At 42.3% G+C, this 19,757-nt stretch overlaps 1 protein-coding gene across 1 annotated transcript in view; it reads left to right on the plus strand.

The window, feature by feature from the left end:
• The first annotated feature begins 2,674 nt into the window (after nucleotides 1–2,674).
• LOC141471418 (transcription initiation factor TFIID subunit 4-like) overlaps nucleotides 2,675–19,757 on the plus strand; it is a 130,231-nt gene continuing 113,148 nt past the window's right edge. Inside the window, exons 1-5 of the mRNA XM_074157947.1 lie at nucleotides 2,675–3,785; nucleotides 6,479–6,651; nucleotides 17,936–18,073; nucleotides 18,547–18,774; nucleotides 19,631–19,753. Of these exons, the coding sequence (XP_074014048.1) occupies nucleotides 2,675–3,785; nucleotides 6,479–6,651; nucleotides 17,936–18,073; nucleotides 18,547–18,774; nucleotides 19,631–19,753 (1,773 nt within the window). The remainder of the gene's footprint in view (nucleotides 3,786–6,478; nucleotides 6,652–17,935; nucleotides 18,074–18,546; nucleotides 18,775–19,630; nucleotides 19,754–19,757) is intronic.

Here is a 19,757-nt window from a genome sequence, read left to right on the forward strand (position 1 = left end):
TAAATATTTGAAAAATATTTTTATAATAAAAGAATGAATACAAAAATTCCCAGATGTTCTGTACTTTACTAATAGTCTCATTCCCTACGTAAAAGCACAAGCCCAGAGTCAGTTTCATCAACAACTTTCTATACGTTCTTGTGTATGTCATCACTGCTTGACTTGAAAGGAGTCCAATGTGAATCACTACACATCACGTTTTACTACATAATATACTCTATTATACTTCCTTATTCTGCCTGTTTATATATGTAGAATGGCTCAATTAAGAAGAGGCGAGTGGGAAGAAATACGAATTCATGTTTTACAGATTGCCCACCCACAAATGTACTTTATAACTGTAATTAAAAGTAGGCAATTTTTTAAGTTTTGAAACCTGTCTTATAAATCATGACTTGCCATTTTCTCCTGCTGGGAAGATTACTTTTTGTCTTCTAAAGTTATAAAACTATAATAACTTTCATCCTGGGTGCTTTTTAATGAAGACACTCAGTTTAATGCCATAGTGTTAGAAAAATGCATACTAAAACCTTTTTCGTAGTTGGGACTAGTTGCAGAATCATATGCCTAATTTTCCATTCTCCTACAAAAACTGTGGAGATAGTGGTATGCAAATGAAGTCCAGGATCAGTAAGTGATGGAAGCATGGAATCTTCTCTGATAAAATTAATAAAATGTGTGACTCTAAAAAAACGTCAGATAGATTCAGAGATTTTTCCAACCCAAATGAATATTCTTTATTTTTGTGCAATAGCAAATTGAGTAATAGTCTATGTTTTAAGTAAAGGTCCAGGTAGAAACATTTGTTAAAAGTCCCAATTTAATTCAGCTGTAGCATTCCATAAAAGCAATACTCATTTACTACGCAAATTTTTGATGTATAGATCTTCTGTGTATGCTTAATACTGTTTTCCATATGCACTGCTGTGCTTTCACATTCACTTACTGCAGTGTTTCCCATTTATTACATCCTAACCACGCCTTTCGGCCCTCAGTACTTTTACTGGCCGCTTTACTTAAGAAATATGCACTGGTTTAGTTTCAGGAGACATTAAACTTATCCTAATTAAACTAGTGCAACCTATTTTTAATGCACTTTAGAAGCAGTTTGTTTTGATTCATCATAAACCTGCTACTAAAGGTAGGAACAGACAATCAGGAAAAACTACCCTGAATAAAAACATAACCTACATTGTGAGGAAACGGCTGGTAACAACCCAGTTATTAGCAGTTTAGTCTTGTGACTCGAGCAAGTCATACAACGTGTGACTTGACAGATGGAGCCTGGGAACAGAGCAGAGTTGTGTGCACTGTGCATCGGGCAACCAAAGGTGGGTTATCCACCGACACACCTTTTCCAGTTTGTGGAAAATCCCAAAAATCACAACATGAAGAATGAGTCACCATTTCAGGCTGCAGAGCAGCAGCTCAAATACATCCAAGTTTGCAGATATCCATGCTATTGCCGGCCAGCAGAGAACCGAATCCAAGCTGCTTTCTGCTGGCATAAATTCACAGATCCATGGTGCAAGAACAGATGCAATGAACTGTGGGCAATTCACAGTAACAAAAATATTTATTTTGAAGGTCCCACCAAAGAAACCGCTCTGTCATTAGTCAAAGAAGTGATGGGTTAGGAGCACCATCTTTCTCTTAAATGGTATTTCTGAACATCTGAAGCAAGCATTGATGGGGAAAGAGCATACAGGAGTGCAATGTCAAAAGTGTTATTAACAAAATAAACTACCTCAAATTTGCTGTGGGGATGCTGAAGGAACACAGTGTGCCAGAGCAGCTGCTGTGATGATGCCAAGAATCTTATTTTTGGTTTACAAGACTTCTGTTAACAGCATCCACCTTAGGGAATTGTATTACTGCAGCCATTCTTGTCTAGGTAAAGCAGCCGCTTTGGACATAAATGCAAACACTCTGCAGCAGACGCAGCAGTGCAAATGCAGGCACAAGTGCCCTGTGTGCATCTCAGGGTTTCAAACAGCTCCACCAGCGCTGGAAGTTCCCTCCTGTGAAGAAGTGGGTGTGCGAGGCAGCCGAGCCAGCTCTGTCAGCATGAAGGACATTGTGCTGGCTGCTACTGCCCTCGCAGGGTGCGAAGCGACGGCAAAGAGCAGGGTTAGGGCAGCTCTGCTACCAAAAGACAACAGGTCTGCATGACACTTCACCTCATAGAATCGTTACAGTTGGCGGAGACCTTTAAGATCATCACATCCAACCGTTAACCTAGCACTGCCGAGTTACTAATAAACCCTCAGCACTACACATCTTTTAAATACCTACTTTAAATAACTCCCAACCCGCTATACCGGGTCCGCAGGCCTCCTCCGTCCCTCAGACCTCCCCGCAGACCCAGATAACGGCAGGCTCTCTCACACACACCCTGCCCCGCCAAGACACCCGCCTGCACACGCTGCTGCCCCTCGCCTTCCCGAAGCGGCCGGGAAGCCGCCTCACCGCCGCTCCCGGGCCCTCTCCCTCACGTCCCGGGCCGGCCGGACCCCGCCGGGCCCGCCATAACCGCCGCCGCCTCAGCCGCGCGTCCTGCCCGCCCCGCCCCGCGGGCCGGGGAGGAGGAAGCCGGCCCCTCCCAGAATGCCCCGCGCGCAGCAGAGGCCGGCGCGCCTGCGCGCTGCGCGGCCGGCTCCCAGCTCAGCGCAAGATGGCGGCGGGCGCCTCGGACCCCCTGGAAGAGATGCTGCTCTTCTCCGAGGAGGTGGACGAGAAGGCGGTCAGCGACCTGGTGGGCTCCTTGGAATCGCAGCTGGCCGGCGGCCGGGGCTCCGCCGAGGCGCCCCAGCCCAGGACCTCCGCCCCGTCCCAGCAGCAGCAGCAGCAGCCGCCGCAGCAGCAGCAGCAGGGGAGCCTCGCGGGGGGCAGCAGCCCCGTCCGGCAGCAGCAAGGGCATCCCGCGCCTCCTCCCGCTGCCGGGGCAGAGGAGGCGGCGGGCTGCCCCGGAGCCGCGGAGAGCCGAGCCCCTGCCCAGGGGCCGCTCCCCTCCCCGTCCCCCCCGGCAGCAGCGGCGGCGGCAGCAGCGGTGGCGGCGGCGGCGGCAGGGAGGGGAGCGAGTGTAAACAGTAGTAGTGTGCAGCAATCACATGGAGCGGCTCTCCTCAGCGGCGGCGGCGGCAGCCCCGCCGCCCCTGCCCCGCCGCAGCCCGCCGCCCCCCCGCCCCAGCCTGTCAACAACCATGTGGCCGCCGCCGCTGCCGCCGCCGCCCGGGACGCGGGGAGCCCCAGCCCCGCCGGCAGCCCGTCCGCCGCCAGCGCACCGCCGCAGCGCGCCGAGGCCGCGCCGGGGAGCGGGACCCCGGCCGAGGGGGGCTCCGCAGCCGCCGCCAGCACCGCGCCGCTCCCCGGCGAGGCGGCGCCCAACGGGGAGGGCGCCGGGGGCCGGCCGGCGGCGGTCCCACCAGTCAGCGGCCAGGGCCGGCCCGACGCGGCGGCGGCGCCCGGCAAGCCCGCGCCCGGCCCGCTCCCCGCAGTAAACGCACTCAGTAACTCCGCCAGCCCCGCGCCCGCCCCGCCGGGACAGGCCGCGGCCGCCAACGGCGCCCCGCCGGCCGCCGCCGCCGCCCTCCCGCCGGCCGCCGCTGCCCCCAAGGCGGTGGTGGGCCCGGGCAAGGCGGGCGCTGCCCCCCCCGCCGCCCCCCAGGCCCTCTCGCCCCGGCCGGCGCTGGGCGCGGCCCCCCGGCTGGTGGCCCCCCAGCTGATCGTGCGGCCGCCGCAGCAGACCACCATCCAGCTGCCCCCCGGCTTCACCATCCCGCCCGGTAAGTGGGGGGGGCCGCCCCCGCCACGCTATCCCCTTTTTTTTCTTTAATTTTTTTTTTTTTTTTTTTTTGCTGAGGGGATTTTTCTTCCCCAAAGTTGTCGCCTTCCCGCTGCCCGCCGTGCCCCGGGAAAGCCCACCTGTGTGAGGGCGGCGGCTGGCAATCAGGCTGCCGTTAATGAGGATGTAATTGGCGCGGGACAGGCGGTTGCTAGCGCTGAGTAATTAAGAGTGTTGGTTAATGAGTTTCCTTTAGGTCTTGGGGCGAGAGCGGTGGAGAGTTGTGGGGTGACGCTGAGGTGAGCGGTCCTGCCCGGGACAAGGAGTATAAGGTGTTAGAGTAATTCTATGTATGTTTTGAAGGACTCCTCTCTTCTGCTTCAACTCTTGATAATTTGGAAAGTTTTGCTCCTTCAAAGAGCGTCTTCTGCCGTGACTCAGGTGGCAAGGTACAGGCTGATGTGTGTGATTTGGTCTAAAATGTTTCATTTCAGTCAGTATGACGGTGTCGTTCTCCGCAGCCGCTGGGCAGTCTGTGCATCACTGGATTTTGTTTCGAACTCTGAAGTAACCGTCGCGTCCTCTTGATTCTCCTTTTAGTTTCTTAACTTTTGTTGCTAAAAACGTACGTTTGGCAAGGCTGGTGGCTGTCCCAGGCAGCGTTCCCTCGTCCCAGCGAGTCCTGCTCCGACTCTGGGGTGTTTCGTCTGAACTTTTAAAGGGTTCTGTGGTCCCCTGTGTGGATTCTCATGTTGTAAAAAGTTGGTAACTTTGTGCCTTCTTGATTTAGGAGGTGATTGAACGTTTGAACGAGGCTTTGCTGGGTTTTATTTGCTATTAATATTGATAGCATGATAATACGTGGAGATATTGATGTAGTCTGAAACAACTTACTTCTTCCACTGTGCTTCTTGAAATAGATGATATTTATTAGCAAAGATAAGTGGAGCAAAAAAGTGGTGCTGTAGCAGCTTGATTTGAGGTGGACTTTTAGTAGTTGTGGTTTTGTCCATAGTTTATGAAACTTCTACTCCACCCAGATAAAGCTTAGTGGCTTCCTGAAGACCCAACTAACTTAAACCAGTTTGCCTTTAGTTTGTAGCAGCAGAAATTTGCCTTCTCTTTGTGCTTTTAGCAGTGGTGGTTGGCTGGGAGCACCTGAGACTACATGAGTGAGGGCTTTTACTGGTGCTGCCGTTCACTCGCGGGTTCATCCCAGGACTGGGGTTTGTTTTTCCGTGTCAGGCACTGAAAGACAGACTTTCTTGGTATAAGGTACTTTTGAAATTTGTGACTTATTTGATATAATACTGTTCAAATTTCTTTATTCTCAAGATATGTTGCAAACCGTGTCCATTTACTGAGGTGCTTTTTTTTTTTTTTCTGGGAAGCTAATAATTAGAAGTGGATGTAAACTTTTACTTTCTTTGAAAAATTGAAAAAGATCTGTGAATCAATTTGCACATAGAGATGAGTTGCAGAAATGACGTTTACTGACTTACCAACAGAATAAAAGTTGACTTCCTAGATCCTTATTTTTTGGTTCTCCAGTGGTTACAGGCAAGATGTTTTCCTATTTCGAAACACGGTGTATCCCATCTAGGTTACATTATTAAAATGCATCCTGGAACTAGCTTGGATATTCTTGTAAAATTCAGTGGGGCTGGGGAACTGCTCCTGAATGTTGAGAGAGCTGGAGGAAGCACATCACAGGCTTTGCAGTGATGTTGAGTAAGTGTGAAGCTCCAGGTGAGCCGGGGACCAACTTGGCTGCTGTCGCCTCTTTTTCTGTCCTGCTGACTGCGGAAAGCTTTACACAAGTTTTTTCTCTCCTGCTGATTGCTGAAAACTAGTTACATTTAGGGCAAAACTTGGTGGTGCTGGCTGTGTTGTGTAGAAGGCCTCTATTTGTGAAATGTCTTACTAGAAAATAATCTGAAAGTATTACCACATACTTCTAGAAAGTCATAGGAAACACTTGCCAAGTATACTCTTAATTTGAAGACAATTCCTTTGGTGTATTCCTAAAGTATCTGCACCTGTATCATAGTTGTGTTGGTTCTCTGGCTGTGACGGTGTTTTTTTTCTTGATGTCTAAGCCACAGGTAGTGCCTCCCAATACAGTGATGGTGGGTGTCAAATAAGTCCATGTTTTCATGTTGGTGTTTTTTTTTTTTAATAATTAACTAAATCTCAAATGTTCTATAGTCAGTAAGGTGTCTGGCCTAACGTTTGCACGTACACAGCCCCTAAAGCTGTTGGTTTTGTAAAGCCCTCGTGTCATTGTCCCTGGTATGTTCATACTGAATTCTGTTCTCAGCTACTCCATTGTCATTATAGTTTACTTTTAATTAATATTTCTTTCTAATTTTGTTCTGTTGACTCTGGCTAGACTGCTGAAAGTCGCTGTATGCCTGTACGCTCAAGTGACCGCTTTTATTTCCATCACTGTTCTCCATAAACTACAGTTATTTGAATTCCAAACTGAATTGGACATTAGTTTTTTGTCTGCTAGTAGGGGCTGCTTTTCGTCTTTGAAATAAAATCTCATGTTACACCAGGATAATAAAAAAAAGATACAGTATAAAGAAAAAATGTACAGTGCTATATATGACTTTATTATGTAGTTAGATAGTTCTTTATATATTATTCTTCGTGTTGTTCTTTGTAGTTACTGTTCTTTGTTCTGGCCAGGTATGGTCCTGGTGCGCACGGATGCTGGCCAGCTTGTGATGGTGCCGCAGCAGGCTCTAGCGCAGGCTCAGATGCAGGCTCAAGTACAAACGCAGGGACAAGGTCCCACCAGCATTTCACCCAGGCTTTCAGTGCCCACAACCGGCCCCGTCTTTCGCCTGTCAACAACTCAGGTACGTGCGCCCTGATTTCACTTTACTTCTGTGCAGTATGTTTTCCTCTGTCTTACACATTATTAGCCCACGTGTTTTCACAAGTGTACTTTTCTCCCTCTTTTTTTTTTGTTGTGAAAACAGGGAATACTTATTAAAACACAGTTTATTTTCTGAGGCCTAGGATTTATTTTTTGTAATTTCAGGAAAAAAATCTACTTTATAGAGTCTCTCAAGACCTTTTTCAGACTGTGAGGTCTGGAAGGCTCAGTCTCAGGCAGAGTGCAGTTTGGACTGTCTGCCGCTGGTTCAGTAGGTGCCCCTTGGTCTCTGAATCAGAAGCGTTGCGATATCCCAGTGTGCTGAGTGGATGCACAGGACAGCTAGGTTTCAGGAGAAATTAGAAAAAGTCAAGTACATCTAATACAAGGATTTGCAATAATTAACTTTTCTAATATGCTTTATTCAAAAGAAAGGTTTGATTCTTTTGATTCACCTCTGGGTGTGATCTGTCTACACCTAAAGTTTTGTCTGTGTTATGACTATGTTTCCTTTTTCCTATGGATTGACAGCGGAGGTGCTTTCCTACCCCAGCCTATTCAGTGGAGTGCGTTTATTTCAACTCAGAACTAATTTATTTTCAAAGGTGAAGACGTATTGGTTTTTAAATTACTTGGTAGGCTGCATTGGTTTGAAACATTGTAGGGAAGCTGTTTAGCTTTGGGGTTGTTTGGGGCTAAAGCTGAATTTACTGAAATGTAGAGGTGAAGATCTTTGGGTGTCAGTACAGGGCAGCTGTGCCGTGATAATAATAATAAGCAGAGTTTAAGGTAGTTTTGCCTCAGGTCTTTTTTTGCAGAAGCAATAAGCAATTCCAAGTGGAAAGAGAAGACAATGATGTCTTTCCAATTTTTTAATTGATTGTTGTATGGGTTTCTTGAAATCACTTAAACATGTATTGCTCAATGCTTAACATTTGATCAGTGTCCCATTATGTTCTTTGTACATTACACCGGATTTATAGCCTGAAAGATTATTAAGTTTAATTCAAAACTGAAAACGGTGATAAACTTTTCAGAAGAGAAGGAAGCCAGCATAAAATTGGAGACTTGAAAATAAGTTACTAACGTGAGGCAATCTAAAACCCGGAGTAGCCAACTGGAATGTAAGCTTTAGAAATGAGTGTTACTAGTAGGATTGTAGCTGAGTGGAACTGATCTCAGGAAAGACATAAATAAAAAGCCTGGAAACACTTGAGCATCATTATGCTCTCAGGAAAGAGGTAAGTATTGGATCGAATCGGTAAAAGAACTATTTGCAGAAAAAGCAGCTGTTTAATATTTAAATTTGTGATATCTAGAAGGATAAGACGACTTGTAGAAGCCTTCAAAGATAAATGTATTCCAGGAAGAATAAACACAGAGATAAGCCTGTGTTAATTCCGAGATTTTTTTGACTAGTTTGATGACAACAAAAATCCAGACAAGTTCTTCTTTTCAGTTTGTAGGTCTGTGTGTGGTTGTTTGGGGCCTTCTTTGTAAATAAGTTTGTAAATCAGCTTTGTAGTAGTGGCTCCGAGGGACTGCATAGCACACATTCCAGCAACGGATCCTGAGACAGGGGCAGAAACATAAACGAGAAATTGTGGGGTGGGACTGTGCCGAGAGTATCATCTCAGTCTGTTAAAATTGCTTTTGTGCAGAGTTCTGCCCAGATAAATACCCCACTGCGTTAAACGATGCTCCTTTGCAGGTGTTAGTGCTAATAAGCTGGTAGAGAATAGAGGAAACAGCAAGGCCTTATGAATGATAAATCTCTTGCAGGACGCGAAAGTTGGATTATTTTAGTGTGATGGGATTAGAATCGTGGGATTTTAGCTTGTTGGGATTCATCTCCCTTGACAGATCTCTGCAGGAGCTGCCTGAGCTGTACAGCATCATTTCTTTATTTGTTGTAATTAAGAAGGTTAAGAAATAATTAATATTGGCCTTGGGAAGTGTACATTGAACTTCCGTGACTCTGCAGGCTCTTCTCTCATTTTTACAGTGCTTATGTTTTATATATGTTTGACCTTAGAGTGTTCTTCCAAAATGGTGGTTGACAGCCTTTTTAAAACCAGCTTGTAAAGGTTTAGCTTTTAAAGGTTTATCATATCAGAACTAGACGCTAGACTTCTATTTCAGTAGGTGGATGGTTTCTAACCAGACAATATTCATTGGGTTTCTGGGGAAAACATCCACTGACAAATATTATGCTGAGGTTTAGAACTTTGAGTAGTCATTGTGTTTCACCAAGAAAAAGGATCAAGTTCTAAAATACAGCAAATTGTGTGTACTGAAAAATAATCTTTTCAGTGAGTTTATAATTAAACTTTTTTCTTTCAAAATCAAATTCTGATGTATTAGCTAAATTCTGTCAATTAAAATTTTCAGTAGAAATTTAAAATGTATGGAAAATAATGTCTTATGGTTTTATATCTATAAAGTATAATAATCAAGAGTCCTAGTCTCCACTGTGACTGAAACACAGGAAATTTGTATGTGTTTATATTTGTACATAAACATTAGTTGCTTGAGTCTTGCGAAATATTTTGCAAGCTTGATGAACATTGCAGGCCATGCAGTTTTAACCTCTAGAGCATCAAATACCTGCCTCTCCAGTGTGTTAGTGGAATGATTGTTATATTATGGTGCAGAGCTCGTTAACCTTACTATCATGTTTTTATTCAATTATTTTAAGATAGCTTTATTTGGATTAAAATGCAGGGTACTTTTAAATATGTAGGATTTAGTGATGTACTTCAGGCACTGAGTTTGTGTTTTACCCCACTTCTGCCTCTGGGGAAAATCTATGCAGGTGGAAATTTGCAGTCGACGATTGGGTCCTAGTTTTTAGCCAGTGTCACAAGTTGCTCAGCTAAGGGATTGTTTTCAGTGTTATAGTTAATTTGTATATACACTTTAAATAATTATTGTGTTAAGAAAGTGTGTTATGAGCTATGTAGTTCGATGTAAAATGCAGGTTATTAAATAACATGCCAAAGAAATTGCAAAAGCTGGCAGTTACTTTTGACAACACGTTAAGAAGTGTTGAGAGTGTTAACTGGAGAATATAAAATGATTTATGAATTACCTTCTTAAAAATTACAAGAAAGATCATCTGAAAAATTACCAAAGTGTTCATCTGAATTTGAAAGCTCTTTGAATCTCTCCCCTCCACAACTAAGTAATTTCTCCTCATTTCTCCTTTTAAATGCTCTTAAATGAGATTGACTTGATTGATACACAGAGAGCTGCCCAGATTCTGACCTGCTTCTTCAGCCTGGCAATATAACGAGGTTTCCTTCCCATGTCCCAGAGCCATTGTTTGATAGATTTTCTCCCAGTTATTCGGGAGGAAAACGAATCAGGTTTCCCAAGAAAATTCCTCTGGCTTCCGTTCTCTAGGAGCAATGGGAGCCACTGGCATAGAGCAGGCGTCGTCTGTTTTCCCTCGGGATTTAGTATCCGGGCTTAGGATAATGGTTTCCTTGAAGGCAGTGGCTTTATCCTTACATGTTGCATTGCTGAAGGTTCAGAAGTCAAATATCTATATCCAGTAGTATTTCCTTTTGTAGGGAACTGATAGAGTCATCCCTCTTCCCTTCCCAAGTTAAAAAAAAAAATAATATATATATATTTTGATTGCAGTGCCAAACACAAAAGTTCAGAAAGATTAAGATACATAACTTGCCTTTCATCCTACATTAATCTCTTCTGTACTGTGCAGTGTATTACCCTCTTTGCATGATAAATGCACAAAGATAAAAGGTTGAGCGAGACAATGGAGGCATGCAGTTGATGTTGCACAGCAAACTTAAAGCCGATGTTTCTTACATTTCGAGTGCTTGGCTTTGCTGTTTGAGTTATTGTTTGGCTTCTGTTGTTTGTAGTACCTTTCTCTCGTTTTTTGCAGCTTTTGGGAGTAGAGGATGTAAGCAAATATAGAACAGCTTTGGGGAGAGGTTTGCATTAGATTTCTGGGAGAAGACAGGCAAATCCATTTTGGAAGGAAGACTTGGGTTCTTTCTCGACTCTTGGACGGGGTCCTCTTTGATTAGATGGTTACTTACGCTCCTCTCAATTGTTGCTGTGTGAACCGTGAATAAAACCCGCTTGTTTTCAATTCCTGGTGGAATTCTGGAAAACAGGATAAGCAGGGACCTTGTAGGAGGGGTCTCGACTGATGAGTTTAATGCCAAAGTCCAAGGCTCTGGAGAATGGATGTGTCCCCCAAAGGGGAAGCGCGTTCGGTCAGAAGAATCAGAATATGAAGGTGACAGAATGGTGCAGAGAAAGCAGTAATTGAGAGAAGTACCTGTAATAGAAAGATGTACTTGATATTTCAATGATCTTTTACATTTACAGTCTGTCTGGGTTCTTTAAGTAAAATATTCAAGAAAAGCGCAAAGAGGTACAGTTGACCCATAAAATAGTTGTAGTTTAGCTCCAATTATAAGATTATAGAGGACTTAATGGGGAGATATTAACTACAGCCAACTACACTTTTTTTAGGGAAAGTATATCACAAAATATTCAGGTATATAAAGTCAAATCATTTTTCAGATTGTGAATATAAATTCTTCTTCTCGGTGTAGCTACCAGAGGCTTGACTTTTTGAAACTGGTGTCCTGTGTTTTACATGGAAGTACTCAGTCTTAGGGAAGATCATCATAATCTTTTGATGCGTTAAGAAGTGCAATTTTGTAGTACTGTGAACACATTTTCAGTGATAACATGCTTGCTTGAAAAAACATATTTAATGAAATAAGATTTGGATGTTTGAAGCAAACGTTGGTTTGAGTTAACTGTGCGGAATTTTAATTGAACTGTTTTCACTTTCTTTGTGATTTTAGTTTCCTTTTAGTTTTTGATTGTTACTAATTCTAGCTGAATATTAAAAAGTGATTAATGTTGCCAAAGTTGTATCTGCTGTAGGGTCTTAGTTAAGGTACAGGGTTCTTAGGAAACAAGATATAATTTGATGGAACTTTGGCTGATAGTAGAAAAGTTTTGTTCTGGATTCTGGTATTACAAGCAGGTGAAATAAGCGTGGGTTTGCTTGCATTACTACGTGCTTCAGAGATAATAAGTAAATGCAGAAGTCTTTTAAAACTGATTATTTAGATTGTATTAAATTTTTGCCTCCGTATCTTGTTTTGAAGCTTATACTGGTGAAATTATGAAAAATAGGTAGGTGCTGCCATCTAGTTTTTCTTTGGTGAGTTTCTCTTGTTTATCTACGCTTTTCATTTGTACAGTTTATGGCTTTTCACGCAGATTTTGTTTGCTGGTTTCTTAATACCCAGCTGGCTTTACATTCATACACAAAAAGCAAAAAATAAGTTACTTACTTTAAATTCTTTTTAATTAAAATTATTTTGAGTTAGTGACAAAATTAAAGTGCTGCTGTACACCAAGAATTAACGTAAGCATCATACAGGAGAGACCAGTGTTACCTGGCCCGTGGTATTTTATTACAGAGTACCTGTTACCGGAATTTACAAATCAGGTGAAATAGCGTATGTTGAGATTCTCATGAGACTGCTGCTGAAAATGGATTTGATCTTAGAGTTTAGTAATAGTTTTGTTTCAAGTTTGATTCAGAAATGTCTTTTCCAGTATTAAGTTGCTTTGTATATGTTTAGCAATCAGAAAAGGTAGTGTGAAATTATGTGTAAAGTCTGGTGGTTTAGTGCAAATATTTGGGCAGAGAAGTGGGCTACTTAATGCTTCTGCTCCAAATACGATTACCACTCGCTTGAGGGCTTTTTTCATTGCATAAATAGTCCAATCAGTACGTATGGATGTATAGATGGATGGCAATTCTTTTCTAGCTGTGTTTTTTCTTGCTTTAGGCATTTTTCTTATTTCTACTCATCAGAATTCCAGGTTCATGATATAAACATACTTGTTTTCTGTGTTTTGACGTTCACTTTCCGTTAAGTTTCACGTTACCATCCTTTTTTAAAATGGAAAAAAAAAAAAGTCTTTTGAACTGGTGAGAACTGCAGAATCATCTGCTCTCGGAGTGGCTGGATTTTTGCTGTGGAATCTGTTTGATGCATCAGGAGCAGCTTCGCCGTTGCCATCACACGTGGTGTTGAGAGCAGCTCTCAGCTGGGCTGACGTTTCCCAGGCTGCTCTTGTGAAAGCAGAGCCTTTCAGATCTGAGGGAGTTCTGAGAATGCCTATATTTTTGGCAATGTTTGGGGTTTTATGTCATCTGTTGGTTTTGGTAATTTTTTTCTTGTTTATTGATCTCTTTTATTTATTTATTACGGTTTTTCCACACCCTTTCTGCTTTTCTGGCAAATGCTTATTTTACTTTTTGCCAGAATTTCAAGCGAATTGGTAAATCTTTGTTGTCGCCTGCGGTGCGTTGTCACTGTTACCAAATTAGCCATTCTGTACTATTCCTTTGTATAGAAAATATGGCAGGTTCTTGTGCAACCTTTTGGAGAAGACGTTTGTGTTTGCAGGGCAGGTGGGTTGAAAGGCCAGAGAAAGTGGAAAATGTGTGGTCTTGGCTGTGCTTTAACCACAAAACCATTTTCCTTCCTTTTCTTCATGGTGAGTGAGTCTTTGCTGTATAAGCAGACAGTATGTTCTTGCTACTTATAAATTCTGTTTACACTTTCATAGCATTGACGTATCTTTAAAAACTTCTTAGAAAACACTCCAACATTAGGAAGGCTGTAAAATTCAACATTGAAAGGTCAGGAGCGCTACAAAGAAGATTCCTGAGCAACTTCATAGTGGCTCCCGTGCGCATGTGCGTTATGCTGCATGACCACATACTACTGTTATTTTTAATTTCTACAGCGTGTAGGCTGGACAGTCTTAATTAATGAAGAATTATGTAATACGTCTTTCTCCACTGTTCAGTGGATCGCTTCAGGCTTATTTGCTGCATATTATCTAAGCCCCCCTCTGAAGTGGGAATTAATAACCAAGTAGGGTTTTTTGTTAAGCTTATCCCTGTAACAACTTTCTCAACAAAGCAGTTAAGGGGCTTATTAGCCTCTTCTTATAAGTAGAAAACAGAGCGTAATTGTCTCTATTTTAAATATTAAATTAAACATACTGGTTAATTTTTTTGTGTTCAGTTTGACTTCGTTGTCTTTAGTTGCAGCCGTGACCACTCCTGGTTGCAAACCCTGTGTTTCAAGTTGTCCACTCATCAATATATGATGTAAGGTTATTGATTACAATAGATTATCTATATTTGCATGCAGCACAAGCACCCAGCAATTGAGGCAGGGGTGGAATCTAATTATAGGACCAAAATTTAACTGCTTTTTATCCACCAGGTTCTTTGGATGAATCCTACTGATTGTAGAAGGACCAGCCACTTCACCAGAGAATGAGAAAGTACTTTGATGGTAGATTATGTAGGTATTTGCTTACACTCACAGGATGATGAGACTTCGGAGTGAGGGGTTTGGACTTAGAACCCTGGTTTCTGGAGGGTTTCTCTGGTGGCCCCAAGCTCCTCTGCCTTCCTTGTCTCATAGCTCCCGGTCCTGTGTCTTCCTCTCCTATTGTTCTTCTAGTTGGTGGACGTCCAAAAGGAACATCACACGTGAGGAACACTCACATGCTGTGGTGGCAGCGAAGGGTTCTGCCTCTGTCGCTGGCTTGTTAGAGATTCTGCCTGCAGTCATTTTCTGTAATTGTGTGCAAATGTCAAGTTTTTAAAGGGTTAGCACTTTGGCTCAATTTGGCTGTATTTTTACTGGGGCAAAAAAAATCAAATCCCTGACAGCAATTGCTCTGCAGCTGGAGTTGAACTGCACGTTCCAGCTGAACCATAACCGAGAGAATTGAGGGGCAGTCAAGAAGCCTGTGAAGTTTCCCCATGAGCTCTTCAGAAATTTGACAAATTAAAGTATCGGGAAACAGAGTTTGGTAACAGGGAGTGTTATGATACCTTAATAGTAGGAAGAGCTACCAGCCATGCCTGTAAGAAAGGGTAAGTTAATGAGTTACTCTAAAATGAGCTACCAGATTTGACCCTTAGCCTATGCTTCTGCCAGCGTCTGCCATCCCATCTTGGTTTTCTCCGTGTTAAACGCTGTCTTTTATTGTTTGGGGCATCAGAGCATCTTAGCATGGCCTATTTTGTTTATAAGAAGTCTTCCGAATTAATGATTAAAAATAAAATTGAGTTTTATTTCAGATTTTGCAAACTTAAATCTAAACTTAGAGGTCATATTCTGCTCAACTTGAGTTTTGCATAGTGCCTGGCGAAAGCATGTATTGGAAGAATCGGAAAGAGGTCTTGCGGTGTGTATGGTGATAAACTTGCCCCTGCTTTTGTGTTAATGTTTGTTCAAATGCTACTGGTGTATTTTCTTTCTTGGTAGCAGATGAGTTTATTGACAGGGAAAGGACACGCACACCACACTGGTCAGAAGGAAGCTCTCTGGTTTTGTGGCGCAGAGACCGGTGCTGGCACCTGGCGTGCCCATCAGTAGGTGGTACTGCCCTACAAAATACAGGTCAAAATACAAAATTCCACAAGCCTCTTCCCAAGGACTTATGTACATTGGGGTAGGGTTTACATACATCTGTGGTGGCTTAAAAGGTCTTGATTTTATAAAGCTGTGAATACACAATGCAATCCCTAGAATTGGTGTAGTCCTGCCCTGGCAGTGACAAATAACCCCTGGATATTTGGGCGTATTTTCTCCATTTTTCAGTTACCAGCTTTTTCAAATGCAGCCTTGTGTACTCCTTCGGATGGAGAGGCAGCTTGTTTGCACACTGCAGGTATGATGCCATTCCCTCCTGTTTGCACCTCAGGCTTTGCCTCGCTCTTCGTTTGTCTGGAGTTCTGGGGAGAGGGTGGCCATGGGAAAGTTAAGATGTAGTCATTTAAGGGCTGTCTGAAGCGTTCCCGAGGGTCGTCGAAGACTGGGAAGGGGTTGTATACTGACTTCATCCCTGGTCTGGAAAAGCCTCTTAAATGTTACTTTTGTATATTTAGGAAATGTAAAAGTATGTGATGTGTCTAATCAAAACCAATACAGTTACATTTGATAATATATTCCTTTCCAAGCCCCTCTTGGTAATTATGGACTTTAATAGCATCATAGCAAACCTTTGCAGTTTTTCTTTAGAGGGCATTATAAATTCTTTCAGATTGTTCCCATTGGAGCTTGACACATTGGGTTATGTTTTTTTTATATATAAAGTTGATAATTTTTTGTTTCCTTTTTGGCATATTTCTCATGAGGTCTCTTTACAGCTTCCCTTTCGTAGAAAACACAGCTGTTTGTTTCTAAGTCATTTTTACCAGTTCTTCTTGAAGTGTTTGTGTTGGGAGGTCTCGTAGTGTCTTCCGGCAACCTGTCGCTGTCATGGGAAGATCATTTCCACGGCACTTCAGGATTTCTCTGGGCTCGTTCCTCCTTAGGTTTCTCATCCACTCCTTCCGTACTTAACCTTTTTAACATTAATGAGGTTTGGAACCAGGTTACTAAAGCGCTGCATTACTTTGTTGGCAGTTCTTGGGTAGTAAGGCTTTTTCTTCATACGCTACCTATTAATAGATTTTACTGCCAGTTTGTATCAAAGGCTTTTCTCACTATTGATTTTTAAAACTGAGGGTGAATTTAGTCTGGGTGTTGCTGGGGAGAGAGGGCAGAGGACAGGGACATGCTCTGGTTTGGGGTTGGAAACACCGATTGTGAGCAAATGAACAAGATAATGGTATTCACGGTTTGAAATGCAAACATTCACCAGGTGAATATAGTTTCGTTCCACCTGTATTTTAATGAAATCGCAGCGAGTGATCCTCTTTATAATGGAGAAAAGAGGTATGGTATTTAAAACCAGAAAAAGCTTTGTATCATCCTTCTTCCAAAACCCCAGACAGTTCTGCCTATCCGTGACGATGCTGTTTGTTGCCTCTGGGCTGTCTCCGTATGGAAGGCATCCCTAGTCAAGATTTTAGAAATCTTGAAAGCTGTCCAAACAAACAAACAAAAAGTTTTGTTCATATGTCAGGTAGATTTCTTTTATTTTTTTTTTTTTTTTTCCTTTTTTCCCCCCAAGTACAGCAGATTGATATCCAGTATGGGATGTTGCTGGACTGACTGGTGAGGAATGCTTGGGGCTTTGGGTGCCTGCCTGGGCCTCTGCTCCTTTTGGAGATCTCTTAAGTGCACTGGATGTTCTTCGAAGAAGGATTTTATGTAGCTTTAGTAGGTATTGTAAGAATCTAAAATAAACTGTCCTTTATAAAAATATTAATTATAGAGACATATAACTTAAAAAGTAAATCAAGGAAAATTAGTTTTACCTTGTGAGGAGCAATATTGCCTGTGATTTATTGCTCCCATGGCTTAGAAAATTTGACTTTTCTAAGTATGTGTTTGAATGCAAATCTTAACAAATGCAGATTTTGAGAGACCAGTGAGGCCTTCGCTTTTAATGGTGATTGGTTCTCTCGTCATAATTGCCGTACTGTGTATTTACATTCTTGTCGAATCAAATAACAACTTTCCTGGAGACGTGTTTTATTCCTAAGTCTTGTCCCTTTACATGATGGTAAGAGATTTCAATATCTCTCTCCCAATTAAAGTAAATTGCAAAAACAATTAATATGTTTGCTGCATGGCGGATTTAGGGAGTTGTAGAGTGAAAGGCCGTAAGCCAGTCCTTTTCCTTTGTCTGCACTTAAATTCCAGTTGCTGTCTGGTTACAGAGTGTGCCTGCGGTGACAAAGGGTCTCCAAATGCTTAGACTCATTTCCGTGCAAGTTAGTTTCTGTGTAATCTGAAATGGTTTTGAAAATATTTTTCTGCTCTCTGGGTTTTCTCTCCATATTAATTTTCTTCAAGAAAAAGTACTAGAAAAGGCCAGTAAATACCAAAATGACCAATGTGTGTGATGGGCAATTATAAACTCAAGTATTGATGAATGCTGACACGTAAGTATTACAACAGATAGGAGGTCTATGTCTTTGTTTTCACCACTGAACTAATACATCAATGTAACATCCATTTTTGCAGGTCACATCCTATTTTTTCTAACCTTTTCTGCATATCTGTATGAGAAAAATTGCAAACATATCGTTGAACATAAGGAAAGCTCATTTTTGCATTATTTGTGAATATATATTTAAGAACATATTACTGGGTTTTGTCTTTTCCAGCATTAATAATCATTACCTATGTAATCACTATTATTAGAAAATCTTGGATGTCAAGTTACTAAGGAGGAAAAAAACCCCAAAATGCTTATTTTTCCTTTAATAGCAACCAACTTCTGTAGCCACATCTGCTGTGCGCCTGGGACTGCCAGTGCAAGCCAAAGTTGTGCAGTCGACTGCCACGCCAGTGAGTGCCACGTCTGCCGCCGCGCTGCCAGGGGGCTCCCTGCTCTCCCACACCACTGTAAGTACCAAGAATATAAAAAGCAAATCTGGGTGAAGAAAAGGCTGTTTGTCTGGGAAGCCGTGTCAGTGTGTTTGTGTCACTGTCACCGTGGTACAGGTCCTTGTAAACCTGAGGACCACAGATCATTGGGAATTGACTTGTTTATATTAAGGGCCAAATTTACAGAAAGGTGAATTACAGAAGTCACATCATCATGGTGATCTTAAAGGGCTGGATAATACAACTCATTTTTTAGTGGTACACTTGTTTTTTAATAAAAAAGAACTTTAAATGAAGACTTTCACTGTTCAGTGAAGGGGGACAAAATTAGGGTTATAATAAGTAAGTAAAGCCAATGGTTTTATTTAGTCAGTAAGAGTGTACTCAAAAGGAAAAATGTTTTTTCTTGTCACGCTTTCAAGAACTTTATGACTGACTAAAAGAATTAAAAGAAGGTAACTACTTGTTTTTTCATTATAAAATGTTAATAGGTATCAGTAGCTACAACAAGTGCTCAAAATTTATTCAAGACAACAGTAGCAACTGGAACAACAGCTTCTCAACAACCTGCAGTAATTACTGGTGGACAAAGTCAAGGTCCAGCCCAAAGCCAGGGTCAGCCTCGGCTGCCGCTCCCCCCTCACACAACAGCCCAAGTACCAGCACAGCCCCAGGTCATTCCCAGCTCTCCCCTACCCGGAACCACCGTTGTATCACAGGCAAGTTTTAAAATACTTATTATTTATAAGGTCTGTTCAGAAGCAGAAAGAACTTTTTCTTCATGCAAGCACACTTACCGTGACGAACAAACACTTCACAAACAAGAAACCCTTTCCCTCGCTTCAACTAAACAGGGTACAGATTCTGAGAGGGAGGAAGAACCCTTGTAGTCAGCTTTCCCCGTCCTGCCATGGCTGTGTCAGGGGGGAGAGAACGTTCTGTTTCTGCAGACAGAACCATCAGGCCTTCAGTCTATGGACTTCATCGTGATCACGTTGCTGGGCCTCAAAACTGTGGTGACACGGAAGTGTAACGTTTCTGTTTCTCAGAGTAATTACGCCATGTAAATAATGGCTTGAAAAAATTAAAGCATCTGTTTTCCTACTGATGAAGAAAAAATTAGATATGATGATGTTGGAAGACTATTTCTAATTCGATTTTGCTGCTGTGGCTGCTTTGTACAAAACCATATGGAATCAATAATTTAACAAATTAAGATAGCTTGGGGAACATTGTACATCGTGTATTGGGAATCTCAAAGGAGACTGCATCTCATGTTACTTCTCATATTGAAGGTTATTTTTATCAAAACAGACTGTAAAATATTATTATTTCTTTTATTGATTTTTTTCTTTTGGTTAGTATTCATGAGAGATGATGCTCGGTTACATAAAGAAGTGAAGAAAATGCCAAGTAACTAGCAGAAATAGTAAAATAGCTGCAGATGTATTTCAAATATGTTCTGCCTAAATTAGAACCATTTCATTATTTTCCCATTTATAGTGACCAGAGCATGCATTGATCCTGATTGGAAAATAGCATGGATCTGATACTTATTTTCTTTGGCTTCTACAGGAAATGCAAGAGAATGTGAAGAAATGCAAAAATTTTTTAGCTACCCTTATAAAACTTGCTTCTCATAATTCGCCGTCTCCAGAAACCTCCCGTAATGTGAAAGCTCTGGTTCAGGATTTGTTGGTAA

The sequence above is a fragment of the Numenius arquata genome, chromosome 13 (genome assembly GCF_964106895.1).
Source record: "Numenius arquata chromosome 13, bNumArq3.hap1.1, whole genome shotgun sequence".
Classification (NCBI taxonomy): domain Eukaryota; kingdom Metazoa; phylum Chordata; class Aves; order Charadriiformes; family Scolopacidae; genus Numenius; species Numenius arquata.